Consider the following 27297-nt stretch of genomic DNA (forward strand, 5'->3'; position numbering starts at 1 on the left):
CTAGTCGCATTCTAAAGGATTCAGAAAGTATTTCTCAAACAGACTTTGGAGTCAGTAGTGACCAGGAGAGGCAAGCGTACTCTGTGGAAGGCTAGAAAAAATCCCCACAAAAGCTATGGTCAGAGACTTTTGTTCAAAACCAATTTAATATTGGGGTCAATTTGAGGAAGGGCAACTCTTGTTATTTTCTATATTCCAAAGGAAAACCTTACAGGTCAATTGACTGTGAATAACACTACTAGTTTATAGCCCAAGCAATGGTGTGTTAGAGGTTTTATATTATCACTTTTGAAGTCAAAGCAATCATGTGAGGGTATATGTTATTTCCAATAAGGCATTATGTTCAGTTCCTAAAACCCATACCAATAGCTAAATATTAGTGAAGTAAAGGCACATTAAGGTTGATTGGGATTAATGGTTCCTTCTGTGGATGATCATTGGAACTGAGCATGAGGAAGACATCTGAGATAAAGGTTTAAAAATCAACAGGAAGACCCCCCCCCCAACCCCTCCACTGCAGGAGGCCCAATTAATCCTGTTTGAGAAGAAGTTATGAAGAGTGCCTGATTCATGGTTTGTGGTGTGTCCGAGAACATTAAAGAGAATGCCTGCTGTGGACGTATATCTTAAAAGCTGGAAAGGAAATTCAATTTTCAAAGATTTTCATATTTTGACAAATGTCTTTAAAAGGAAGTTCTGTACTCAGGATGTCCTTGGGCCAATTTCAGAACTATTTCTCACAGGGTCACTGACAACTAACTTGAACATCACAACTTTGTGCAGCAATACTTTTCATATTTTATCACCATTAGATTACATTGCACTACAATATTCAACGCACTTTTACCACTTCAAAACTGGGCAGGTCGAATCAGGTTGATTCACAGCCGCTCATGACACGTTCATATTGGGTAACAGGAGCAGAGTGAAAATCCCTCTCTGTCCATTCTGACTGTAACAGCCTAACTCCAGTTTTTTTTTAAGGAAAACAGTAATGTCCAACTCCAAAGGCTCCAAATGCAATGTGGCACCTGGCTATAAAGATCAGAATCCCAAGTTCTGTTTTTTGTTCCAGCACATCTGTGTCAGTTCTCTACAAGAGCAAATCAGCTAGTCTCCCTGCTCAGCCCTTACCCCATAGCCCTGCAAATTTTCTCTCTTCAGGTACTTATCCAATTCCGTTTTGAAAGCCACAGTTGAATCTGCCTCCACCACACTCTCATGCTGTGCTCTCTAGGTTATAACCACTCCCTTCTTAAAAAAGCTTTGCCTCATGTTGCTGTTGGTTCTTTTGTCATGCACTGTATATCGGTGTCTTCTGGTTCTCGGCCCTACCATGAGTGAGAACAACTTCTCTCTATCATCAACACTGTCTTTTTAAAATTTTTTCACGGGGTGTTGGTGTCACTGGCTAGGATAGCATTTATTGCCCATCCCTAATTGCCCTTAAGAAGGTGGTAGTGAGCCACCTTCTTGAACCACTGCAGTCCACCTGGTGTAGGTACACCCACAGTGCTGTTAGGAAGGAAGTTCTAGGATTTTGACCCGGCAAAGGAACATGGCCCCTAGGGATCTAGATCCCTCATGATTTAGAACACCTCTATCAGATCTCCTGTCAACGTTCTCTTCTCTAAGGAGAATAACCCCAGCTTCTCAAATCTATCCATGTAACTGGAGTCCCTCATCCTTGGAACCATTCTTGTGAATCTTTTCTGCATCCTCTCTTTGGTCTTCATATTCTTCCTAAAATGTGGTTCTCTGAATTGGACACAATATGCCAGCTGAGACAGAACCAACGTTTTATAAAAGTTCATCGTAACTTCCTTGTTTTTGTACTCTATGCTTCTATTTATAAAACCCAGGATCCTGAGAGCCTTATTAACCACTTTCCCAATCTGTCCTGCCAACTCCAATAATGCGTGCACGTATCCCTAGGTCTCTCGGTCCCTGCACCCCTTTTAGAATCACACCCTTTATTTTACATTGCCTTTCCTCACTGTTCCCACCAATATGTATCACTTCATACTTCTCTGCATTAAATTTCATCTACCATCCAATCAACCAGCATTTCTATTTCTGCTTGAAGTCTATCACTATTCTCCTCACAGTTCACCATACTTTCCAAGCGACCTTGGTGCTGCATTTGATCCTGAGATGAGCTTCCAACCAACTAACTGCGCCATCACGAAAACTATTTATTTCCACCTCTGTGACATCATCTGACTCCACCCCTGCCTCAGCCCACCTGCTGCTGAAATGCTCGTCCATGCTTCAGTTATATCTGGACTCAACTATTCCAACGCACTCCTGGCCGGCCAACTACTTCCCACCATCTGAAAAAGTGGCATCAAACTTTTGCTGCTCATGTTCTAACTTCTACCAAGTCCTGTTCACCAATCACCCCATGTGCTCACTGGCCTACACTGGTTCCTGGTTAAGCAACATCTCAGGCCATGACTTCCGTGGAGTGGCAGTTACAGTCGGATTGCCGCCCCGCTCCTAGTTACTTACACTGAAATGCAGCCACACCTTTCCCACCCAACCCTCCGACTCAGGCTGGGTGAGAGAAGTGCAGTGCAGAAGGCATCAGAGGCCTTCAGTCAAGCGCTGGAGAGTTGAGGGTAAGGAAGATAAGCCTCCCTTTTTATGGCACCAGCTGCCATAGAACAGATAAGATTAAGGCCCAGCCAGTTTGAGAAGCCGGGAAGAAGGTAAGTATGTAAGGTAAGTGGGTAGGTTGGGAGGGGGGATGTCAGGCTGAGGTGGTCGGGTAGTCAGTGGGGTCAGTTGGGGGGGAATTGGGTGGTAAGTGGGGGCTCGCTCAATGGGAGGGTGGGGTGGTCAGTGAGGGAAGCCGGGGGGTGGGGGTCTAGTCGGGGGGGGGTGGGGGGTTGGGTGGCTGGGTAGGGTAGTCAGGAGGGATATGAGAAGGTAGTCGGGGTTTCTGTACTATAGTAACCCAGAAATTAGGAATAGTTTTAATTCTTCTAACTTTTCCTGGGTAACTATTCCTGTAAGACGGTCAGAGCTATCCAAAGACTGCAATTTAAATTGGAGTATTGGGTGGTTCCGAGTGCAGAGTGAACTTCCCGGGCAATTGCCCTGCAATCCTTACCTGGACATTTCCAGAGGGGAGGAGGGGTCCTCCAGCTCATCTTTTGGGGTACCCCCCCCTCCACCCCCCCACCCCTGAGATTGAAAGTTATGGGCCTTCAATTTTAAATTCTTGTTCTTGTTTTCAAATCCCACAGTGGCCTCACATCATCAAAGCACCCCCACCCCAGCATCTGTAACCTCCTCCAGCCCTACAACCCTTTGAGGTATCTGCACTATTCTAATTCTGGCCTCTTAAGGAACCCTGATTTTAATCACTTCATCACTGGTGGCTGTACCTTAAGCTACCAAGACAGTAAAGCCCGCGAATTCCCTCCCTAAACCTCTCTTTCTTCTTTTAAAACAATCCTTAAACCTACCTCTTTGACTAAGCTTTCGGTCATGCGACCTAACATCCCATTATGTGGCACTGTTTCAAGTTTTCTTTGACAATGCTCCTTTGAAGTGCCTTGGGATGTTTTACTAGAATAAAGCGCTAAATAAATACAAATTGTTCTTGGTGTTCGTGAGTGATCAGGTAAGGCATTAGCAACTAACTTTTCCTTTTAAGTTAAACTGATGACAAAACGTCCTCTATTCTTTTGAAAAACACTTCTCATTTGTTTTGTTTGGGGCATGTTACTTTTTGCCTCAATGTTGACCAGATAACAGGATTATTTTTTGTTTCATCATGTACGAAATGTTTCATTGCAAACAAAATATAAACAAATCCCAGCTGAAAAATATTTTAAAAATTTACATAAAAGGAAATCCAGTTATTGCCTGTTTTTTTTTCTGACCTTGAAATAACCCCTACAAGCTTGTTAAAATAATAAAAGTCAAAGAGATGCCATTCTAGAGAAACTTCCAGTAACAAGAGTTAACTTTTCATGGAATGAGTGAGGGCCAAGTGGCAAGAATTATATGTAATGAGGGTTCCGCCAAGATCTGCACAATACAGGACTGGAAACAGTCATCAGGTGGAGATGTCATGTGTGATCCAATAAATCGCAGTGCATTAGAAAAGAATTCAATAAGCCTTCCAAAATGTTCATAAAAGACAGTCTGGGCTGGTCCCCAGAAAATAACAGCAGCTTTAGTTATTTTACTCTCACCCATCTGCACTTTCCAGTCAATTGCCTTAAATTATCTGCACAATTACCTGTCTCCAATTTGTTTCTGCTGCTATTTTTGATGGAGCTCGCTGGCCTCATTCCTCCACAGACTCCCAACTTAGCCAAAACCCCAAGGTTCACATCTACCCACACTGAGACCTACTCGCCCAAATCACTCCCGACCTTCTTATTCTCCACTTGCTACCTGTACCCCAATACAGAAAATTCAGGTCGCTGGTCCTCATCTTCAATCCCTCCCTATTTTCAAAATCTTCTCCAGTTGCATCATACTGCCTGGGTTCCCTTTTGCTCTCACTCCAGACCTACTCCCTGGGGGGCAGAGGGAAATGCTGTTTGATTCTCCAAAGGTGAGGCTTTGCCCCAATACCGGGTCCTCAGGTGGGAGCTCCAGTTCATGAGGTGAGGGGGTGTATAGCTCAGTGGGAGAGCATTTGGCTACAGATCAAGTGAACTCTGATTCAAATCCCAGTCCTCTCTCACCTCACTTCCTCTCCCCGCTCCCCCTCCATCTCTCCCCCTCCATCTCCTCTCCCCTCCCCCTCCATCTCCCCTTCTCCCCCTCCCCTCCATCTCTCCCCCTTGCCCCTCTGTCTCTCCCCCTTCCCCCTCCATCTCTCCCCCCTTCCCCCTCCATCTCTCCCCCATCCCCCTCCATCTCTCCCCCCTCCCCCTCCATCTCTCGCCCCCTCCCCTCCATCTCCCCCCTCCCCCTCCATCTCTCCCCCCCTCCCACCCCTCATCTCTCCCCCCTCCCCCCTCATCTCTCCCCCCTGCCTCTCTCCCCCCTCCCCCTCCATCTCTCCCCCTCCCCCTCCATCTCTCTCCCCTCACCCCCTCCATCTCCATCTCTTCCCCCTCCCCCCCTCCATCTCTCACCCCTCCCCCCTCCCCATCTCCCCCTTCCCCCTCATCTCTCCCCCCATCCCCCTCCATCTCTCCCCCTCCCCCCTCCCCTCCACCTCTCCCCCCTCCATCTCTCCCCCCTCCCCTCATCCCCCTCCATCTCTCCCTCCCCTCCATCTCCCCCTCCATCTCTCCCCCCTCCCCTCATCCCCCTCCATCTCTCCCCCTCCCCCTCCATCTCTCCCCCCTCCCCTCCATCTCTCCCCCCTCCATCTCCACACCCTCGCCCCTCACCTCCATCTCCACCCCCTCCCCCTCCATCTCCAGCCCCTTGCCCCTCACCCTCCATCTCCACCCCCTCCCCCCTCACCCTCCATCTCCCCCCCTCCCCCTCCATCTCTCCCCCTCCCCCCTCCCCCTCCATCTCTCCCCCTCCCCCTCCATCTCTCCCCCCTCCCCTCCATCTCTCCCCCCTCCCCCTCCCCCTCCATCTCTCCCCCCTCACCCCCTCCATCTCCATCTCTTCCCCCTCCCCCCTCCATCTCTTCCACCTCCCCCTCATCTCTCCCCCCTCCCCCTCCATCTCTCTCCCCCACTCCCCCTCCATCTCTCCCCCCTCCCCCCGCCCCTCCATCTCTCCCCCTCCCTCCCCCCGTATCTACCCCCCATCTCTCCCCCCCCCATCTCTGTCCCCTCCCCCCAACTCTCCCCCCTCCGCCTCCATCTCCCCCCTATCTCCCCCCTCCCCCTCCATCTCTCCCCCTCTCCCCCCTCCCCCCCTCCCCCTCTCCCTCTCCATCTCTCCCCCCTCCCCCTCCATCTCTCCCCCTCTCCCCCCTCCCCCTCTCCCTCTCCCTCTCCATCTCTCCCCCCTCCCCTTCCATTTCTCCCCCTCCATCACTCCCCCCTCCCCCCACCCCCTTCATCTCTCTCCCCCTCCCCCTCCCCCTCCATCTCTCCCCCCTCCCCTCCATCTCTCCCCCCCTCCCCCTCCATCTCCACCCCCTCGCCCCTCACCCTCCATCTCCACCCCCTCCCCCTCCATCTCCCCCTCTCCCCCTCCCCTCCATCTCTCCCCCCTCCCCCTCCATCCCTCCCCCCTCCCCCTCCATCTCTCCCCCTCCCCCTCCATCTCCACCCCTCCCCCCTCCCCTCCATCTCCCCCACTCCCCCTCCATCTCTCCCCCTCCCCTCCATCTCTCCCCCCCTCCCCCTCCATCTCCACCCCCTCGCCCCTCCCCCTCCATCTCCACCCCCTTCCCCTCCATCTCCCCCTCTCCCCCTCCCCTCCATCTCTCCCCCTCCCCCTCCATCCCTCCCCCCTCCCCCTCCATCTCTCCCCCCCCTCCATCTCCACCCCTCCCCCCTCCCCTCCATCTCCCCCCCTCCCCCTCCATCTCTCCCCCTCCCCCCTCCCCCTCCATCTCTCTCCCCCTCCCCCTCCATCTTTCCCCCCTCCATCTCCCCCCTCCCCCCACCCCCTCCATCTCTCTCCCCCTCCCCCTCCCCCTCCCCTCCCCTCCATCTCTCCTCCCTCCATCTCCGCCTCCCCCCTCCATCTCCCCCATCCCTCCCCCATCCCTCCCATCTCTCCCCTCATCTCTCCCCCACCTCCACCCCCCATCTCTCCCTCCCCTCCACCATCTCTCCCCCCCTCCACCCCCCATCTCTCCCCCCCTCCACCCCCCATCTCTCCCCCCCCCTCCACCCCCATCTCTCCCCCCCCCTCCACCCCCATCTCTCCCCCCCCCTCCACCCCCATCTCTCCCCCCCCCCTCCACCCCCATCTCTCCCCCCCCCCTCCACCCCCATCTCTCCCCCCCCCCTCCACCCCCATCTCTCCCCCCCACCTCCACCCCCATCTCTCCCCCCCCCCTCCACCCCCATCTCTCCCCCCCCCCTCCACCCCCATCTCTCTCCCCCCCCTCCACCCCCATCTCTCCCCCCCATCCACCCCCATCTCTCCCCCCCATCCACCCCCATCTCTCCCCCCCCCTCCACCCCCCATCTCTCCCCCCCCTCCACCCCCCATCTCTCCCCCCCCTCCACCCCCCATCTCTCCCCCCCCCTCCACCCCCCATCTCTCCCCCCCCTCCACCCCCCATCTCTCCCCCCCCTCCACCCCCCATCTCTCCCCCCCCTCCCCCCCCATCTCTCCCCCCCCCTCCACCCCCATCTCTCCCCCCCCTCCACCCCCATCTCTCCCCCCCCCTCCACCCCCATCTCTCCCCCCCCCTCCACCCCCATCTCTCCCCCCCCCTCCACCCCCATCTCTCCCCCCCCCTCCACCCCCATCTCTCCCCCCCCCTCCACCCCCATCTCTCCCCCCCCTCCACCCCCATCTGTCCCCCCCCCTCCACCCCCATCTCTCCCCCCCCCCCTCCACCCCCATCTCTCCCCCCCCCCCCTCCACCCCCCTCCACCCCCATCTCTCCCCCCCCCTCCACCCCCATCTCTCCCCCCCCCTCCACCCCCATCTCTCCCCCCCCCCTCCACCCCCATCTCTCCCCCCCCCCTCCACCCCCATCTCTCCCCCCCCCTCCACCCCCATCTCCCCCCCCCTCCACCCCCATCTCTCCCCCCCCTCCACCCCCCATCTCTCCCCCCCATCCACCCCCATCTCTCCCCCCCATCCACCCCCATCTCTCCCCCCCCCTCCACCCCCATCTCTCCCCCCCCTCCACCCCCCATCTCTCCCCCCCCTCCACCCCCCATCTCTCCCCCCCCTCCCCCCCCATCTCTCCCCCCCCTCCACCCCCATCTCTCCCCCCCCCTCCACCCCCATCTCTCCCCCCCCCTCCACCCCCATCTCTCCCCCCCTCCACCCCCATCTCTCCCCCCCCCTCCACCCCCATCTCTCCCCCCCCTCCACCCCCATCTCTCCCCTCCCCCTCCACCCCCCTCCACCCCCATCTCTCCCCCCCCCTCCACCCCCATCTCTCCCCCCCTCCACCCCCCATCTCTCCCCCCCCTCCACCCCCCATCTCTCCCCCCCCTCCACCCCCCATCTCTCCCCCCCTCCACCCCCCATCTCCCCCCCCTCCACCCCCCATCTCCCCCCCCTCCACCCCCATCTCTCCCCCCCCCTCCACCCCCCATCTCTCCCCCCCCTCCACCCCCCATCTCTCCCCCCCCCTCCACCCCCCATCTCTCCCCCCCCTCCACCCCCCATCTCTCCCCCCCCCTCCACCCCCATCTCTCCCCCCCCCCTCCACCCCCATCTCTCCCCCCCCCCCCTCCACCCCCATCTCTCTCCCCCCCCCTCCACCCCCATCTCTCTCCCCCCCCTCCACCCCCCATCTCTCCCCCCCCCCTCCACCCCCATCTCTCCCCCCCCCCTCCACCCCCATCTCTCCCCCCCCCTCCACCCCCATCTCTCCCCCCCCCTCCACCCCCATCTCTCCCCCCCCCTCCACCCCCATCTCTCCCCCCCCCCCTCCCTCCCCCCCCCCCTCCACCCCCATCTCTCCCCCCCCTCCACCCCCATCTCTCCCCCCCCCCTCCACCCCCATCTCTCCCCCCCCCCTCCACCCCCATCTCTCCCCCCCCCTCCACCCCCATCTCTCCCCCCCCTCCACCCCCATCTCTCCCCCGCCCTCCACCCCCATCTCTCCCCCCCCCCTCCACCCCCATCTCTCCCCCGCCCTCCACCCCCATCTCTCCCCCCCCCCTCCACCCCCATCTCTCCCCCCCCCCTCCACCCCCATCTCTCCCCCCCCTCCACCCCCATCTCTCCCCCCCCCCCTCCACCCCCATCTCTCCCCCCCCCCCCTCCACCCCCATCTCTCCCCCCCCTCCACCCCCCATCTCTCCCCCCCCTCCACCCCCATCTGTCCCCCCCCCTCCACCCCCATCTCTCCCCCCTCCTCCACCCCCATCTCTCCCCCCCCCCTCCACCCCCATCTCTCCCCCCACCCCCCCTCCCTCTTGTAAAATCAGTCAGATATCTCATTGCCCATTTAAGGACGGTTAGTAACTGAAGTCGGACCCTCCCTCCGCTCCAGACCCTAGGAACCCCCGGGATCCCCCGAGACAGGGTCCCTCAGCCCCCGCCCTCCGCGGCCCCCCCCCCCCCTCCCCTCTCCCTCCCCTCCTCCTCCTCCTCCTCCTCCATGCTCCCCGCGATCCTGAGGCGGCGGCTCCGGCCGGCGCTGCTCCCGGCCCTCCCCCAGCGCCAGGGCCCCGGCTCCGGGAGGCCGGTGCGGAGCGTGGACCTGCGGAGCGACACGGTGACCAGGCCGGGCCCGGCGATGCGAGCGGCCATGGCGGCGGCGAGGGTCGGGGATGATGTTTACGGGGAGGATCCGACCGTCAACGGTAAGGCCGCGGGGAGGGGGATAGAGACCGGGGAGACGGGGTAACAGTGACTTGGAGAGGGGTCACTATTAACCCCCCCCCCCCCACCCCCACCCTCGGTCTGCATTGCCCCAGGGTCACTATTACCCCTCTCCAAGTCAGTGACCTAGGGAGAAGGGGCTATAGTGATTGAGGAGGGTTGTAATTGAGAGCCTGGGAGGTTTTTTCAATGCCTGTTTGTTTATTTGGGCAAGATTAAGAGGTGTTGAGAAGATTAAAGCTTTTTTTTCCTGTTGATACTATGACCAACTGTTTGGACAACACCTTCACTAGATTCCAAGGTGACCGTTTTGTTTCCCGAAGAAGATTTTCAAAGCGTGTTTGCTTATTCTTGAAATTCCCCTGCAACTGAGAGACTTGCCAGTGGTCCATTGGTTTTGTACATGGTGGATGCTGGAAGGGTGGGTATAGAGAATGCATGGGGTTGGAGGGGGTGTGGAAGGGATGTGACGGGAGTATGGGGATATGTGGAGTCATTGGCAAGATCTTTTAAACTTACCTCTGAAAAGGTTTCTAACTCCACAGCAGGCTTCTCCCCTCCCCCCACCAGGTTTACGAACTGATTTACCTGGCGGGGTTCCCACAGCCAACAGGAACCCATCCTCCTCCACAAAAATACCATGGGAAGGGAAATTTGAATTTCTAGCAAGGATTTAAGTTGCGAACCCAAGGTCAGTTTTAAGCGAGCGGGTCGGGTCATAACCTGCCATGATTCCCAACCCAAAACTGGCAGCTGAAGGCCATCATGGAATCCAGAGTGAAGCATTTGATTCCTTTTCTTACCTCCTCTGCCTCATCATTTTAGGTGTTGGGAATCAAAGTGTGATGCAACTTGATGGACAAGTTGTGGCCATTCCACATGATTGGTAGCAAGCTCCTCCCAGGCATTAAAGCAATGCTGCCGAGCATCAAAGAGAGTTTGAGTGCCTTTGTGTTTTCTTTCCCCTGCCCTGGAACATTGGCCATTCAAAAGTTGAGAAAACCAGACTCGGCAGGGAAGATGGTTTCTGGCATCTGGACACTTTAATGGTTATAGTCACTTAATTGGCCCAGTGTGCACAGAACTTGCCCTGTGTATTCACTTAACAGTAATTAGATGTTATAGCCATACAGGGAAATGCTCCTAAACCTTTACATTGCACAATGTTTCTGACGTTGTAAAACAACACATCCTCTGATATAATGTTAGAAATGCCACAGCAAGTTTTCTAATTGTATATCTGTGTTTATTATACTTCAACTATTGTATGTAGAAATGTTTGTCACTGATTTAAAAAAGAATGCCAATTTGAATTGACATTCTGCATATCTGCCAAGAACAATCAGCCTCTAAATTTGTTGGCCATGGTATCACTTGACCACAGCACAGTATTACCCCAATATAGTATTAAAAGCAAAGTTGCACATGTAGAAGGTTAATAAATTTGTGTGTTAAATGATAGTTCAGTGCTCCAATCCTTATAGAACTCGATGCCCTCTGACATTCTGTGCTCAGTGCTAGTTAGGATTCATTAAATATATCCTCTATCTTTGAAAAATTGACATTCTGTGACCATGATAAACTAACCCTCTTCATCCTTCAGGACCCGTCTGTCACCTTTGACCACACCATCCTCCTTTGATGCCTCCCGTCCATTGTCCAGTTGGAAGATGTTAATACCTTGCCAAAGTACATTGCTAAGGTTAAGAAAAACAGGTGATGAGTGTTAATTGAACATATATAAATAGGGGATAGCTGGGACACTGGGTTTTGTGGAAGGAAAGCTGAGAGACTTCACAAGTCAATATGCTCTCTCAGTCAAGAAAAACACTGTGTCTTGGTTCCTACTTCACCAACTGGCTTGGATCCTATTAACAGGTGGGACTGCTCTCTCCTGGTCTTATTCCTACCTATCTAGTCATGACCAGAGAATCACATGTAAGGGCTTCTATTCCTGCTCCAGCACCATTATCAATGGATTCTCCAAAGATTTATTCTTTGGCCTTTCCTATTTCTCATCTACCTACATCTCTGCAATGTTATCTGAAAGCAGGTCAGTTCCACATATACACTGGCAATACCCCACTCTATCTCCCCTCCACTTCTCCTAACCCCCCCACTGCCTCTGATTTGTCACATATATTGCCTAGCACCCTATTCTGGATGTGGAGAAATTTGCTCCAATTTAATATGCTAAATGTGAAGCTATTGTTTCAGTTGCTGTCATAAATTCCTTTCCCTGGCCACTGACCCCTCTCTCCCAGACCACTCCCAGAGTTGGCATTCTATTTGACCACCTACGTCCACCTCCATAACATCGCTCTTTAATACCCATCTCTTTGGCCAAGGTTTTGGCCATCTGCCATAATGTAATGCCTTATGTGATTCATTGTCAAGTTTTGTTTGGTAATTGCTCTGGTAAACTGCCTTGGAAGATTTACTGCATTAAAGTTGTGTAAATATACGCGAGTTGTTGTTTTAAACCTTAACCTTTTCCAACCCTAGTACCGTAAAATGATCCCTATCCTCCCCTCATTCTGGCCTCTTGCACATAATTGCTGCACCAGTGGTGATCATGCTTTCAGCTGCCTGGGTCCTAACCTCTGACATTTCCACCTTAACTTTCTCTGCCTTTGAAATAGTTAATAGCTTCTTGTAGTAATACAGGGATAGACCCAAAATGCTAGTAGCAAAATAAGTTAATGTGCCATAAACACTTACAAAAGGGTTTAAGTGGTTACAGTAAGACTACTTTGAGGTTTCGTTTCCTTAGAGTATCTGCAAGTGCATTTTGTGAACTCAGCTTACACTTTTGTTGCAAGGTACTTCTAAGGCATACATAGGTACACTGGGGTAGCCTGTATAGATGCACACATCCTGAGCCCATCGAGCTACTTGCAGTCAGCATAATTTGATAGCCCCAGGATTCATTTGGTTAGGTCCTTGATTAAGTCCTAACTAGTGAAGGCTTTGCAAAATTGGGTCATTCCCTTTCATGGCAGATTGATGGGGTATGGGGGTGGGGGTTGAGTCGGAGTTAATGCTGTTGGTTGTGACACGATTTTGATCTCCTTGGGGACTTGTGATACACAGCCTACGTCTCACTACAGTGCAGGGACATTGTGTTGACCAGTGCTCTGTACAATAGGCTTTCAGCAACGCGATTGCAGGAGAAATTTATCAGCAGTGCCTCTGTCACGTTCTTCTGAAACAATGGGAGGACCAGCGAACAAATGCTAGTGTCCCCCTTGAAGCCAACTGCACAAGCATTCAGGCAAAACTGCTGCAAAATCAACTTCGATGGACGGGACAATATGGGTGGGATTTTCTGGCCCTTCCTCCTGGCAGGACCTTCTGGTCCCGAAGAAGTCAATGGAGATTTGAATGGCTCGCTGCAGCTGCCACCGGGGGAAGTCCCAGTTTATGTCCAGATAGCAGAAAACCTTCTCCACCACTGAGTCCTGTTCCCTCAGCTCTCAAATGGCCAATGTTCCAGGGGAGGACAAAGAAGACATTTCAAAGTCAACCTAATAATAAAACAGAGCAGCAGCAGAAAAGGAAGCAAACTCTGCACTCCAGACCTCACTAGCTCATGGGACACACTGCCCCATGTGCTCAAAAGAAATGTGGGTTGAGAATCTGCTTGTTCACTCACATGAAGACCCATGACAGAAACTCACGATCCTGAATAGACATCATCCTCGAGTTGAGGGGCGGCCACCAACGATGGCAACTTGCGAGAAATTTCTGGGTCAATGACTATCTAGGAAAGGACTCCAGACTGGCTGGTACTACTCAAGTTCTGAGCAGGGTCTGAAAACGAGACTGTCCAGTTTGGTCCACATTTGTTGTGATGAGATTGTGTTTGGCATTATGGAGGATGTAATCTATTGCAGCTGACAGTAGAAGTTGTTGTAGCCTGTATGCTACAGAAGCACTGGTAGACCCATTGGGTAAAGCTGTAAGGGTGTATGAGATCCATTATCCGCTGATCTCCTGGATAGCTCTACAAAATGTGATGCATGAGCAGGACATGTATCTCTGCTGCAGTACTTCCTACAATCATTACCCAAAGAGAGGTAGGTTTCTTGTAGACAGTCTTTACAGTGTCTCTAGCATTTAGCTAACAGTATGCAGCCTTCACACATCGCATACATATGCAAAATATCCTTTAAAAATTTGGTTGTTTTTGTGTTGCAGGCTGCAATGGGCCTGCATGTTGCAATCTACCCAAAATTCTCTGACAATTGGAATGACAATATGTTATCCTAATAAAGCAGCCTACCATTCAACTTTTCATGAGCAGTTTTATTGATTCAATTAGTTTAAACATATGTGCAGCGGTGTGTGTTTGGAAAATATGCCAATGTTAAAAGCAAAGTACTGTCAAGGAGCAATTTCAGGCTTTAACTGCGGATGTGATTTGTCAGCTGCCAATTTGGCCTGTGGCTTTAAGGCTAGTACACTAAACCTGGCAGTGGAGTCCGGCAAATTATAAGCAGCTGTAGTTACCTGGCTTTTCCTATTTAAACCATTTCCTCATAGGGAGAACTTGTGTAGTGATCCTAACGGAGCAAGCATCATGATCGCGCTCGAGACCACGGACAAACGATCCACTAATTCTTTAAAGAAACGTGAATTGTGCATCTTTATTCAGTAGGTAGCACTTTATGGTAAAGCCATAAAGAATTTCTTAAATTTGTCACTTTAGCTGATACAGTAGAAGCTAGTATTCCTCACTGAGAGCGAGTACTCTGCAAAGGAAAAGCGACTGAAGAGTACTCGCTCTCAGTGAGGAATACTGCAGAGGAGCAGTATGAGATATCACGGAGAAGACCATCGCATGCTACTTTGACTTGACAACACAAGGCCAATACTCTGGCGTGCTGTCAACCAGAGTTTTAAATGTATTCAGGGTTAATTTAAACGTTGAATTTTATAGACTGAGAACTGATTTAAAAGTTTTGAGGAATCGATTATTTGCTGAATGTATATAATATTTATCAGCTGTGATGAGTATCTGTGCCTGGGTATAAGCACACATCTGTGAAGATTTGGACTTGGGGTGGAGCGGTATAAATAAATACTGCCAACTGCAAATCAGCAGGATAACAGCCGGTCTGAGATTAGTAGCTATTGTACATCCGTGCCAGAAGAGAGAAGTTACAAATGCTAGGAATCAAAATCAAAAACAGTAAATGCAAAGCAGGTCAGTCAGCATCTAGAGCAGGGTAAGGTAATGTTTTAGATGGGACTCTTTTATCTGAATTACTGAAAGAATTTTCTTTCAGATGTTCACTAACCCGCTGTGTGTGTTTCTGGAATTTTCCCCGTGGCGGGCTGAGCGGGAGTGGACAATCGGGTCCACGCCGCTATTCTACGCGGGCGGGGTCAGTTAAGGCCCGCCCAGCCTTCTTCACAACTCCCGGCAGCGGGCGGGCGGCAGCGGCAGGCCGGCTCAGCCCACCGGGTCCATCGGTGACCCGGCGGCCTTCATAAAGGAAGGCCTGGCAGCCTGGGAAAGGCTGCTCGCGATGGCTGGGCGAAGGGCTCTGCAGAGGGGCAATGGAGGCGACGCAAGTCCAGAGGCTAGGCCATTGGGGCAGGCCAGGCCGGAGGGTAGGCCAGCGGGGCAGTGCGCCCCTTGTTTTTTCAGATGAGTGCCTAGCTGCCCTCCTGGAGGAGGTGGCAGCGCAGTGGGAGGTCCTCCTTGCGAGCGCGTAATGATCTGGGGGAACGGCATGCACATTGACATTGTCTGCACTGTAACTAATCAAATGTCCTTTTCCTTCCTTTCGGCATCACCGGGGCAGGGCTGGGAGGAGGAGACAGAGGGCCCCCCTCTCACCCCTGAAGCCCCTGAGCAAATGCACTCACCAGCGTCACATCATCACCATCTCAGCCGGGCAGGCACCAGCGCAGATACTAGCGCCTCAGTGGGAATTAGATATTTGGCTAGTGTGCCGGGGCACAGCAGTGAGGGCACTTCACGCTCACTTGAGGTGTGGACAGAGAGTGCCCAGGGCGCCGGCAGTCGGAGGACTGCTGGGGATCAGGTACTTGCTCGGTCGGTGGCTGATGATGTGGCTCTGGAGTCGTCCGTGAGGCAGCAAACGCTGGAAGTGCAGCAGGGTATGTGGGACAATCTGGCACAGATACATGAGGCTATGCGTGGCATGGTGCCCGTGCTGGGGGAATCCATGTGGAGCGTCACCGATGCAGCGAGGCTCATGGCTGAGCGCCATGCTTCGTCCATGGAGAGAGTGGCGACTCTCGTGGAGAGGCACCTCCAGGAGAACAATCCAGTCTTGCAAGCCCTCACAGCGGCATTGGCCACAGTGGTTAGTGTCAGTGTGGGAGATGATCTGGGCACCAAGTTTCCCATTTTTGGTGTCCTTCGATCTACGGTGAGCAGGGAGATCCAAAGCGACCCCAGGTCGGCGCAGCAGCTGCCTGTCATCTCTGCGGGCTCCTCTCAGGGCGCTCCGGATGAGGGCAGCAGCTCCTCCGCCCCTCTGCCAGTGACCGTGGCATCCGATGAGGCTGCAGCGACTGGGGAGATGCCAGCTGTGGAACGGGCCGCTCCCTCCCAGGTGGGGCCATCAAATACTCCAAGGGCCAGAGGACGTCCGCCAAGGTCATCGAGGCCAACAGGACAACACTGAGCAGGCTGGCTCAGGTTCCAGTGCCAGTGAGGGGACAGCAACTAGACATAGCACCCGTAAGTGTAAATTTAAGGCACCTTGGACATACCACGAGTTTCTCACTGGTGCTTTTATTGTTGGCCCATAGTACTTAGTCAAAGACTCGGTGTGATGACCAACACTGTTTTTGTTTTGCTTTATGAATTTTTGTTTGTTCAATAAATCTTGACATGTTGCCATGCCTCAGGGTGATTCCTTACTTCTGCATGTGTATGGGAAGCCATGATGTTATGAGTGAGTTGTTTGACATTGAGCTTTATTGATAAGGGCCTTAGTTAATGTTATTGCCCAGGTTGATTTAGCACTCAGGTATCGAGTGTGGAGCCTGCAGCCCTGGTCTGTGTTGAAGGTCCATCTGTGTTGTGCTAGCTGAAGGTTCTTTGGATTAAAGCCCCCCAGGTGTCCCTGCCTCCCTGGAGTATGCCCGGGTCAGCATCTACTCCCTCAACATTCTTCTGTGTGTGCTTGTCCTCAGACTCTCTGCTGGACTCATCGTGTGCACCCAGAGCAACTGTGTCCACGTCTTCCTCGTCCACTGCGTCCCCCTTTTCCAGCACCAGATTGTGGGAAACGCGGCAAGCTACCGCTATCAGCGACACATGATCTGGGGGGGTACTGGAGTGCGCCCCCTGAGCGGTCCAGGCGTAGGAAACACATCTTGAGAAGACCAATGGTTCTCTACACCACAGCCCTAGGTGTGGTTCCTATTGTAGCGCTGCTCAGCTTCTGTTCTTGGATGGCGGAGAGGTGTCATGAGCCACCTTCTGAGGGGATAGCCCTTGTCACCCAGCAGCCATCCATCAAGCCAAGCTGGAGCACTGAAAAGACCCGGCACCTGGGAGTATCTGAGGATGTAGGCGTTGTGGGAGCTGGCTGGGTGTCTTGCACAGACTTGTAGAATCAGTATCCTGTCATCACACACTATCTGCACGTTCATGTGGAAGCCCTTCCTGTTGACGAAGGCACCGGGCTCACCTGCTGGCGCCTTGATGGCCACATGTGTGCAGTCTATTGCACCCTGGACACGGGGGAAGCTAGCAATGGCTGCGAAGCCTCTGGCTTGCTCTGTCTGGCTGGCCTGCTCCCAGCGGTAGTGGGTGAAAGTCAATGCCCGCCTGAACAGAGCATCGGTCACCTGCTTGACACAAGTTTGGACAGCTGATTGGGAGGCTCTGCAGAGATCACCCACTGACCCCTGGAAAGAGCCGGAGGCATAGAAGTTGAGGGCAGCTGTGACCTTTAGAGCCACTGGAATGGGGTGTCCGCCCACACAGTTTGCGGAGATCTCAGGGCCAATCATCTGAAATATGGAGGTGATGATCTCCCTTGAGAGACGGAGCCTCCTTCGGCACCGTACCTCAGACATATTGAGTTAGCTGCTTCACCACCTGTAAACCCTGACAGCAGGATATTGGAGTCTCTGTGGCCTCTTCCGCCTTGGACTTCCTGTTGGCCCTGCACCCCTTGTGCCTGCGCCTCTCTTCCCAAAGGTGGCTGAACGTGGACTCTTGGCCTCCCTCCCTCAGAGGAGGTGCCTCCAGTGGAGAGTACAACTCCCATTCTCAGGGTAAGGGAAGGCTTCCTGAAAGCTGCAGGCCCCAGAAATGATTTCTACTGTAGAGACCAAGGCTTTTAATCCTGTCCTAGTAGCTGGTATGAGTTTTGAAGTCGGCCTGCTCACTCAGGCAAGTAGAAGTTACTTTCACACTTAAATCTCTCGAACAACACATTCGTGACCGCACTCACCCCTTTTATCCCGCCTGTGGATGAGGTTTGGACGAATGTCTCCTACCCGCCTACCCGTTGCGCCTGTGCAATGTCCTGAAGATCACATGGGCTGTGAAAAATCGAGTACAGTTGCTGCCTCAAGGGCCTTAACTGGCCTGTTAACTGATTGGCGGGCACGCATCCAAACTCATAACGTGCCCACCTCCCCAAATATCACAATGGCGCACAGTGATGTCAGGACGCTCGCCCGATGTCACTGCGCGTCATTCCCCTGCATACCAACAGGAATATTCTGGCCTCTGATTTTACTTTGGCCCAATATGCTTGGAGTAAAAACCGGCTTGACTGACTTATTGCTGTTTTGAAAGATGATGCAGTTGGTGGGGGGTGGGGTATGAATGAAATTCCTCTTCAAAGCCAAGGTTTGAAACATCTTGTGTGAAGGTAGGAAAGCTTTGTTGGTGATAACTACGCACAAACCACCACAGTAAGCATGGAGCTCTTAAGAATGCACAGTTTTGCATCTGCGTGTGGTTACTTACTGCCAGGGTAAGGTCGCACAGTGAGGTGACAGTTCAGTGGAATTGTGCAAATTAATTAGCAGCTAATATTGAAGCTGCTGACCTGTGCTTCTGAGTGCTGTGAATTCTGCACTGCTGAGAGCAACGGAACAACATTGGGACCCAAACCTGATTTGAAAAAAATTGTTTAACTACTTTCTCTGCTCGTTGTTGGACTAGGGGTGCTCTCAAGCTGCCATTATTCATGGCTGAGCTTTGAAAGCAGGTGCTGGCATGAACCATGGGAAGGAATATCACAGCCAGGCCCATTCCTGTCCCTTCACAGTATGCACATTGCTGCCCAGCATTCTGGATTGTATATCAGGAAGAGCAATCTGATCAATTTATTTTACCCCTTGTAGCCCAGGAGTGCTGAGCTCACTGGTAGCTGTTTTACTACCTTCCTGCTGAGATCAGCAAACTGCATACAGACTTGGGGGTTGAACCTGCAGGCTTCGTGCTCTGTATGTTTCACCTACTCACTGGAAAAGCTTACTGAATCAACTGGGGGAATCACAATATGTATTCATCCATTGTGTTAAGAAAGCTGAAATCAGCTACGTATCCCAAACAGTAGGAGCCTTGTGTGAACAACCTTCCATCACTTCTTGATTTCTCGTCCTACCCCGTTTTCCCATTGCCTCCTGAAGGTTTAGACCTTAGTATCTCTGGTAATTTGCCATTATTCATGTGGGATTGCTGACTATAGGGGTGTCACCGTTCAGTTTAATTACATCTTACTCAATATCTACATTGAGTTTCAACAGCAATAAGCTGATAATCGGGACACCAGCCAGTTTTTTTTTCTCCCTCCTCTTCCTTACCCGAAGAGTGTTGAGGCTGCCCACTCCTATTCTCCAGCTCAGATCAGAGCACGCTGGGGGTTTCCTCCTCAGTTATTCATTGAATTAACTTGTTGAGCTTTGAAATCCCCTGGGTCGTTTGCTTCAGTGTTGGTGAATTGATGTTCAGGAGGATAACACAGCTGGTGGTGTGGGAGGGGTGTGGAAGAAGGAATAGTCATCACACCATTTGCGGGAATCTCCTAAGGGTTTTTTTTTTCACAAAGAGTGAGAACATTAAGCATTGGGCACAGGAGTCTGTGTTGGTCATGTTGGAGAATTAAAGATGATAAATTTTGGTTTAACCCTTGCAATGCTGTAAATGAGTTTTCTCAGCAAGCTGCTGAATGGAGACTTGATAGATTAATGCTACAACATCTGAATGGACACCTGGTAAATTTAACAGAATTTGCAATTCGCCTGAAGCTATAGCCTTATAACATACATCAACTTAATTGCTATCTTATATAATCATCACAGTAGAAAAATGAAAACATAATGCATTTTTTTCATGTATTCTAGTTGTCCGGATGTCAATGACCCAGTAACCACCATTATTTGTAAAAGTACATATAAGCATTTTTCCATCACACAATGTCCATGCTGCAGTTCGGAAATCACATTGATGGACATAATTTTCATAACAAAAACAGAATTAGCTGGAAAAACTCAGCAGATCTGGCAGCATTGGCGGAGAAGAATAAAGTTGACGTTTCAAATCTTCATGACCCTTCAACAGAACTGAGTAAAATTAGGAGAGGGGTGAAATATAAGCTGGTTTAAGGTGGGGGGGGTGGAGTTTTTCATAACTTGTATCATTTTGATGAATGTATAATTACAGTTTACTGCTGTACCTATTGTGTAGTGTTTGATGCAACTTAAGTGCAAAATTAGCTAGTTAAGGAAGTGTGATATTTTAATTAGAGGTAATGGGAATCCAGGCTAGGGTATGACTGGAGGAAATAAGACTGTTGGAGATAAAATCTAATTAAGTAACTTTTTAAGCAATTTTCTATCCAGAAATAGAAACCACGTCTCAATGAAGAGCCATACAGACTCGAAGCTTTAACTATATTCCTCTCTGCAGATGCTGTCAGACCTGCTGAGTTTTTCCAGCTATTTTTGTTTTTGTCTCGTAAACCCCACCCCCAGTTCATCCCTTTTTTAATAACGGGGGAAGAGACTGTGAAGACCCTCTCATGGAAGTACATTCCTGAATAATTTATTTCATACTGGACTTGAAGAGGAATATGTTGTCTTGTAATGATATGTGGAGCCATTTAACAGAGGTCTTAAGTAAAATATTGCTCTGCAGGCAGTAATGGTAGCAGTCAGAGTACGAGCTGCAGCTGCCCATGTCTGTCGCACCCCCCCCAGCACCTTCAAAGATGGATAAATATTTTCCACTGTTCTATGTATTCAGTTTTCACAGCTTGTAGCTAACATGATTTGGTTTTCCTGTTCTATTTTGATATTTCTAAAGTGTTCGTTATGAAATGTATTCTTTTTTTACACTTCATGCAGATGTGCTCAAAGCACCGCCACCCCCTCAGCTTTGGTTACTCGAAGCCCAAAGCACTGATGCTATCAGTTTTCCATAAATCGTGTGCTCTTCAGTTTTTTTCCACACAATCTTGCTCTCATGCATGTTTCTATTTACACATTTTGTGTAAACCATCTGTCAGCATTGTTAAGAGATTTTGCCTTACTAGAGCACTTAGGCGCACGCCATAGAGTCTCGCAGCCACATATAGAGATTAATTGGATGTTCCCGGTATGTTGAATACATGTCAAGTAGTGGAGATTAACAGTACAAGTTTAGTGTTGTTGAGAAGCTGTTTCAACTTTGCACAATTTTTCAACAATCCTAAACTTGTACTGTTAAATCTCCACTGCTTGTATCAAACCTGAGGAACATGCTCCGGGAACTGATGATTTAAGATTACCACACCCAAAGCTCTTGCTTTTGCCCCAAGGATTCAATCTGCATTAGTACTACAACTGCAGCATTGACATATTGCAAAACTGCTTCTCACCAGCACTACAGTTACCATGTGAATGTACCCTTATAGATTTACCATTCACCATTGAGAAAATTGCCTTAGGATAATAATTCTTGCCAAACCTCCAGGCCCACAAAATTCCAGCAAGTTAAGCACATGAGTAAAAACTTAGCAGAAATAGAACTTGAATTGGCGTGGGCTTTATGGGTTGCATATGTCTATGGTCTATAGTTTGAACTTACCAGTTTCAGAAAATATTTGGGTTAACCCTTTAAAGAATATGATAGTGACTTTCAATATTAAACTGATTAAAGCAAAATACTATGAATGTTGGAAATCTGAAATAAAAACAAAATGCTGGAAATACTCAGCAATCCTGGTGGCATCCATGAAGAGAGAAGCAGAGTTAACATTTTTATGTCTGACCTTGCTGTTCAATGGACCTGATGAATGAGTATTTCCAGCATTTTCCGGTTTTGTCTTAATATACAATTAATTTAGTGACTTATTTGATTTATTTTTTGTCTTTGCCTTTCTGCCAGAACACTGAATGTTTAGAGAATGTAATTTAAAAAAAAATGTCTTGTGGATAACACAGTTACTGTACATAGAACCTTAGGGCAGCATGCAAGAGAGGCAATATGGTCTTTGGACTGTCCTAGATCTTCACATAGAGCTTAGTCCTACTTCCCTACCCTTTGTCCAGTACTCAAAAGTTAGTTTTTGCCGAAACTTTGTGATTACAAAAAAGGTTTGAAAAGTACTTTGAAACTACTTTTAGCAATTTTATCCAAGATTAAATTTAAAGAGACATGTTCATATTACAATCAACAAAAGAGAGAAGTTGGAGTTTCAGTTAAACCTAATTTTGTGCCTTCAGTAACCTGGCCCCAGCCTGTAAAGTTTTTATTATGAATCTGTTCGTGGTTTGTCTTTTTTACAAATGTGTAGTGACAGTTGTACAAATGTATACAGATTATAGGCACAGAGTCTGATGAGTAGCACTGGACCTTCTCCTGGAATTTGAGAATTCGACTCACAAATTGGCCCAAGTTAATGGAGTTTAAGAACAAGGAATTTTTGCTGTAATTTCTAAATTGAGAATGATAGTATTTTTTGGGGTTATGGAATGAAGGCCGGAGTTGGGCTGCAGATCACCCATGATCTAACTGAATGATGGAACTGGTTTGAGGGGCTGATTAGCCTACTCTATCCCTATGATTTTTATCTGTGTTGAGAGCTGGTGCCAAAACTGATGCAACTTTGGAACCTAATGCCATGCATTTCAGAGCTTTTTTTTACCCGGCTGCCTCTTCTTAATCCTCATTTTTGCTTTTACATTACTTTTATTTTTAACAAATATTCACTCTGCCGATTGTCCTGTGATTCTTTCTTTTCTAGACAGACTGCGTAGATTGTGTTTTTTTTTCAGTCAGTTGATGCTCAGGAGTGTGAACTTTATACTGCATGTGACACGATCACATCAGCCTGTTGTGCCTGTTTTTAATTGTCATAAATCACTACCGCTCATCAAACTATCCTGTTTGACCCCATTTGAAATTCCAGTAAGATGACTGGGTGGTAGTGCTTCCATTAATGTATACAGTGGAACTGTTTTCAGTATTTTAACTGAAATTGATGTTTTATTATGCCTTTTTAAAACAAAAAATTTTGCACTCTGTTTAAACCTTTGCTGGAATTTCCAAATCAACAGTGACATCATCTGAATTTGTGTCAATATTTAGATCCTCATTTATGTGTGGCAATTGATCGGAACAAAAATGAGAGTTAGTCAGGAAATAGCTCCCAGTGTTTCTGGAAGACTTTTAGCTGCAGTTCAGTTTGACCGCAGCTGCAGTTCAGTTTACTGAAAATGACTAAATATGCTTGAGCTTGGTGTTACAGACAAGATGCATTTGTAATATACAAAAGCAAAATAACTTTTACTTTAATAACTTTAAAGGGCTTAATTCTTAAAAGGGTCAGCCGAATTCATACATTTTACTTTTAAAAGTGACAGGCCCAGACCCATTCCAAACAATTCAATACAAGACAGCAGGACCTCAAAAATATGAGCACTTTGGAACTAAAAGTTAAACATTTTTTTTTAATATATGGAACCGAGACTACCAACGTTCCAGCGACCAAATTTTAGTTTAGTCTTTAAGTTTTTGATTTCTGTGGAGACATTTACCAGCAGGCGCTACTGAAACTACAAGACGTTTCCAGATTATGAATGTGCTTTTTATATTTGTGATGTGCCCAGACTAGTCTTTAAAATCAGAACAATTAGACCTAAAGAAGATATTTCCACTTGTGGGCGAGTCCAGAACTAGGGGGAGAATTTTCCCCATATCAGGCGGGAAATGCGGGCGCTGGCGTGCGGTGGTCAGGACTGCACCGCCATTTTGCACAGGTGGGCCACTTAAGGCCCGCCCAGCATGTTTGGCGACTCCCGGGGATGGCGGGAGTGGGCGGGCGCAGGCGGAATGGTAATCCCCCCCCCCCCCGAGGTCCAAAGACGACCTGGCGTCCTGTTTAAAGGCCAAGGCTGCTGTACATGGCCAAAGGTCAGGGACAAGGCAAATCGGGAAGAGACATGCAGGAGGGTAGGGCGGGTGGCCAGTGTGCGCCCAGGTTCTCCAATGAGTGCCTTGCTGCCCACCTCAAGGAGGTGGCAGCAAGGTGGGATGTGCTTGTTCCCAAGGGCGGGAGGAGGAAGCCACCCCACTTGACCAAGCGTGCGTGGGAGGAGGTTGCAGAGGTCCTGAGCTCCTGCGACGTGGTGCAGCGCTCATGGACCCAGTGCCGCAAACGCTTCAACGACCTGCTGCACACGGGAAGGGGGAGTAGCATGTTGGCATCATTCACTGCACCCACCATGTAACCTTCTCCCTCGCTGGCGGTCGACCCATGCCTGAGTGGCCTGAGTGCAATGAGTTAGTGATGGCATGTGTCCTTAGCTGGGCATCCCACCAGGGATTGCCTATGTGTTCGTCAGTGTGAGAGGGTTGAGATGAGACGGGTTCTGCACCCGCAGCATGTGGTGCATTGACACCCACATGACTGTGGTGGGTTCAACCTGGAGGAGCTACACCCAGGCGCACTAGTCGAACTCCACGACATATGGAAGTCAGGGTAATGACATGGTGTGAGGGGATCTTCAAGGTCCTGTGGCACATATGGATGTGCTGCCCTCAGCCCTCCACATCATGTGACTCCTTTGCAACAGCTGGTTCAACTGTGTGTTCCCAACTGCGATGAGGGCAGCATGTGGGGACGGGGTAAAGGACACACCGGGCGTATTAGTATGAGTGCCAGCCACCAGTGGGGGAAGGATGCACTGCAGACCTGCAATGGCCAACTGGGTTGGGGCGGGCCAGCCCTGAGGAGATTGACGGTACAAGTATCACTTATCAATGCTATTTTTTAATTTGCTGGAGAAGAATTCTCATGACAGCACCGAGTGGCTGAGGTCTGGCAGTGGGCCAGGCCAGATATTGATGCTCAGCTGCTATGAGCAGGAGGCACTGGACCTGGAGAAGCGGCATGTGCTCCGGTCTCACTGGAGCCGGGGAGGTTGGGGTTCCACAGGCAGGCAAGTATGGCCAGCACTCACGTCACCAGTAGTCTCCCAAAAGCCATGACATTGTTGAGTGATTGACATTGCCAACGTGGCTTGTCCGGAATGATGAGCCGGGGGACAGGCATGTACATTGACATTGCCCGCAGGCTAACTGATCGAATGTCCTTCCTCTTCCTTTCAGCATCATTGGTGCTCGGCCGGGAGCAGGAGCAGCAGGGCCCCCTCTGACACCTGAGGAGCCTGAAGTTTCACCATTAGAAGCATCACACCATCTCTGCCTGGCAGGCACAGACCCTGGCACCTCAGTGGGCATCATATCTTCAGCTAGTGTCCCAGGTCACAGCGGTGAGGGCACCTCACAGTCGCTGGAGCAGCTGGTGGAGACAGAGTGCCGATGGCGCCTGCAGTCGGAGGACTGAAGGGGCCCTAGAGCACATGCTCAGTCCATGGCAGATGATGAGCCTCTGGAGTTGTGGGCGATGCAGCCAAGTGCTGACGTGCAGCCGGGTGTTCTGGAACATCTGGTGGAGATACATGAGGCTCTACTTGGCTCGGTGTCAGTGGTGGAAGAGTCTACACAGACTGTGGTCGATGCATTGAACGTCATGGCTGAGCGCCAAGCTTCCTCCATGGAGAGATTGGCGACTCTCATGGAGAGGCATCTCCATGGACAAGATCAGGGGTTCCTGGGGTTGCGCTTGGACCTGTGCACCCTCACGGGCATTGACCTCATGTGGTCAGTGCCCATGTAGGCGGTGATTTGGTCATCAGGTATCCCACCTCAGTGCCCATCCATCTACGGTGAGCAGGAAGGGCCAAACTGACCTCCTGTCGGCGGAGCAGCTGCCTGTGGTCTCTGCTGGCACCTCTCAGGGAGCTGCAGATGAGGCCAGCAGCTCCTCTGCCCCTCTGCCAGTGACCATGGCACCCAATGAGGCTGTGACAACTGGGGAGATGCCAGCTACGGAGCCGGCAGCTCTCTCCCAGGCGGGTCTATCACAGGCTCGACAGGCCAGAGGACAACCGCCAAGGTCATCGAGGCCAACAGCCATCAGAGAGAGCAGGCTGTCTCAGATGCCACTGCCAGCGATGGGGCACCGCAAAGACATAGCACCCACAAACGAAAGATGAAGGCACCTTAGGCACACCCTGGGTTCATTACTGGTGGTTATCTGTTGCCCCCCTCACCCACACCAAGAGCTGATTAGAACTTCCTGTAATTTGACGAGACTTTGGTAACAATAATAAATTAATGTTGTGGCAAATGGCTGTGGGTTCCTCCATATTTGGAATGGTGCATGGATTCCTGAGATTGGATGAATGATTTGTGTGTCTTTCAGATTTATTGATGGCGCCCATCGCCACTCGTCCTATCCAGACAGGTGAGGTCTCCAGGGTGGAGGATACAGGCCAGGCTTGCGTTGCACATCCATATGTGCTGTGCTAGCTAAAGGTTCCTTGGATTAGAGCGTCCCGTGTGTCCCTGCCTCCCTGAAGCATGCTCAGGTCAGCTTGTGACCCCTCATCATTTCCTTGTGCGTGCTCATCCTCGGATTCACTGCTGGACTCATCGTACTCAGCCCCAGCCACTCCGTCTACATCTTCAACCTCCACAGCGTCCCCCCTTTGCAGAGCTAGATTGTGCAAGGCACAACGTGCAACCATAATATGGGACACTCGATCTGGGGGGTACTGGAGTGCACCCCTGGAGCGGTCCAGGCATCTGAAGTGCATTTTGGGAAGACCGATGGTTCTCTCTACCACAGCCCTTGTGCAGGCGTGACTTCTATTTACTGCTGCTCAGCTTCTGTTCTTGGATGCCAGAGAGGCATCATGAGCCATCTTCTGAGGGGATAGCCCTTGTCTCCCAGCAGCCAACCAAGCAGCCGGGCTGGAGCACTGAAGAGCCCCGGCTCCTGGGAGTGTCTCAGGATGTAGGCGCCATGTGAGCTGCCTGGGTACCTTGCACAGACTTGCAGGATCTGCATCCTGTGATCACACACTATCTGCACATTCATGGAGTGGAAGCCCTTCCTGTTGACCAAGGCACCAGGCTCACCTGCTGACGCCTTGATGGCCACATGTGTGCAGTCTATTGCATCTTGGACACGGGGGAAGCTAGCAATGGCCGCGAAACCTCTGGCTCGCTGTGTCTGGCTGGCCTAGTCCCAGTGGTAGTGGATGAAGGTCAATGCATGCCTAAACAGAGCGTTTGTCACCTGCTTGACACAAGTGTGGACAGCCAATTGGGAGACACCGCAGAGATCATCCACTGACCCCTGGAAAGAGCCGGAGGCATAGAACTTGAAGGCAGCTGTGACCTTTAGAGAGACGGGCATGGGGTGTTCACCCACACAGTTAGCTGATATCTCTGGACCAATCATCTGACAGATAGTGTTGACGGTCTCCCTTGACAGACGGAGCCTCCTTTGGCACTGCACCTCCTACATATTGAGGTAGGTGGTT

At 51.0% G+C, this 27297-nt stretch overlaps 1 protein-coding gene across 2 annotated transcripts in view; it reads left to right on the forward strand.

Moving 5' to 3' along the window:
• The first annotated feature begins 9163 nt into the window (after window positions 1-9163).
• Window positions 9164-27297, forward strand: part of tha1 (threonine aldolase 1) — a 72826-nt gene continuing 54692 nt past the window's right edge. Inside the window, exon 1 of one of the 2 annotated variants that reach the window (XM_041216810.1) lies at window positions 9164-9389. In XM_041216810.1, the coding sequence (XP_041072744.1) occupies window positions 9185-9389 (205 nt within the window). In that variant the 5' untranslated portion in view covers window positions 9164-9184. Of the gene's footprint in view, window positions 9390-11063; window positions 11125-27297 lie in introns of those variants that run through there. The other variant, XM_041216811.1, reaches the window with a different exon arrangement.

The sequence above is a fragment of the Carcharodon carcharias genome, chromosome 22, assembly GCF_017639515.1.
Source record: "Carcharodon carcharias isolate sCarCar2 chromosome 22, sCarCar2.pri, whole genome shotgun sequence".
NCBI lineage: Eukaryota > Metazoa > Chordata > Chondrichthyes > Lamniformes > Lamnidae > Carcharodon > Carcharodon carcharias.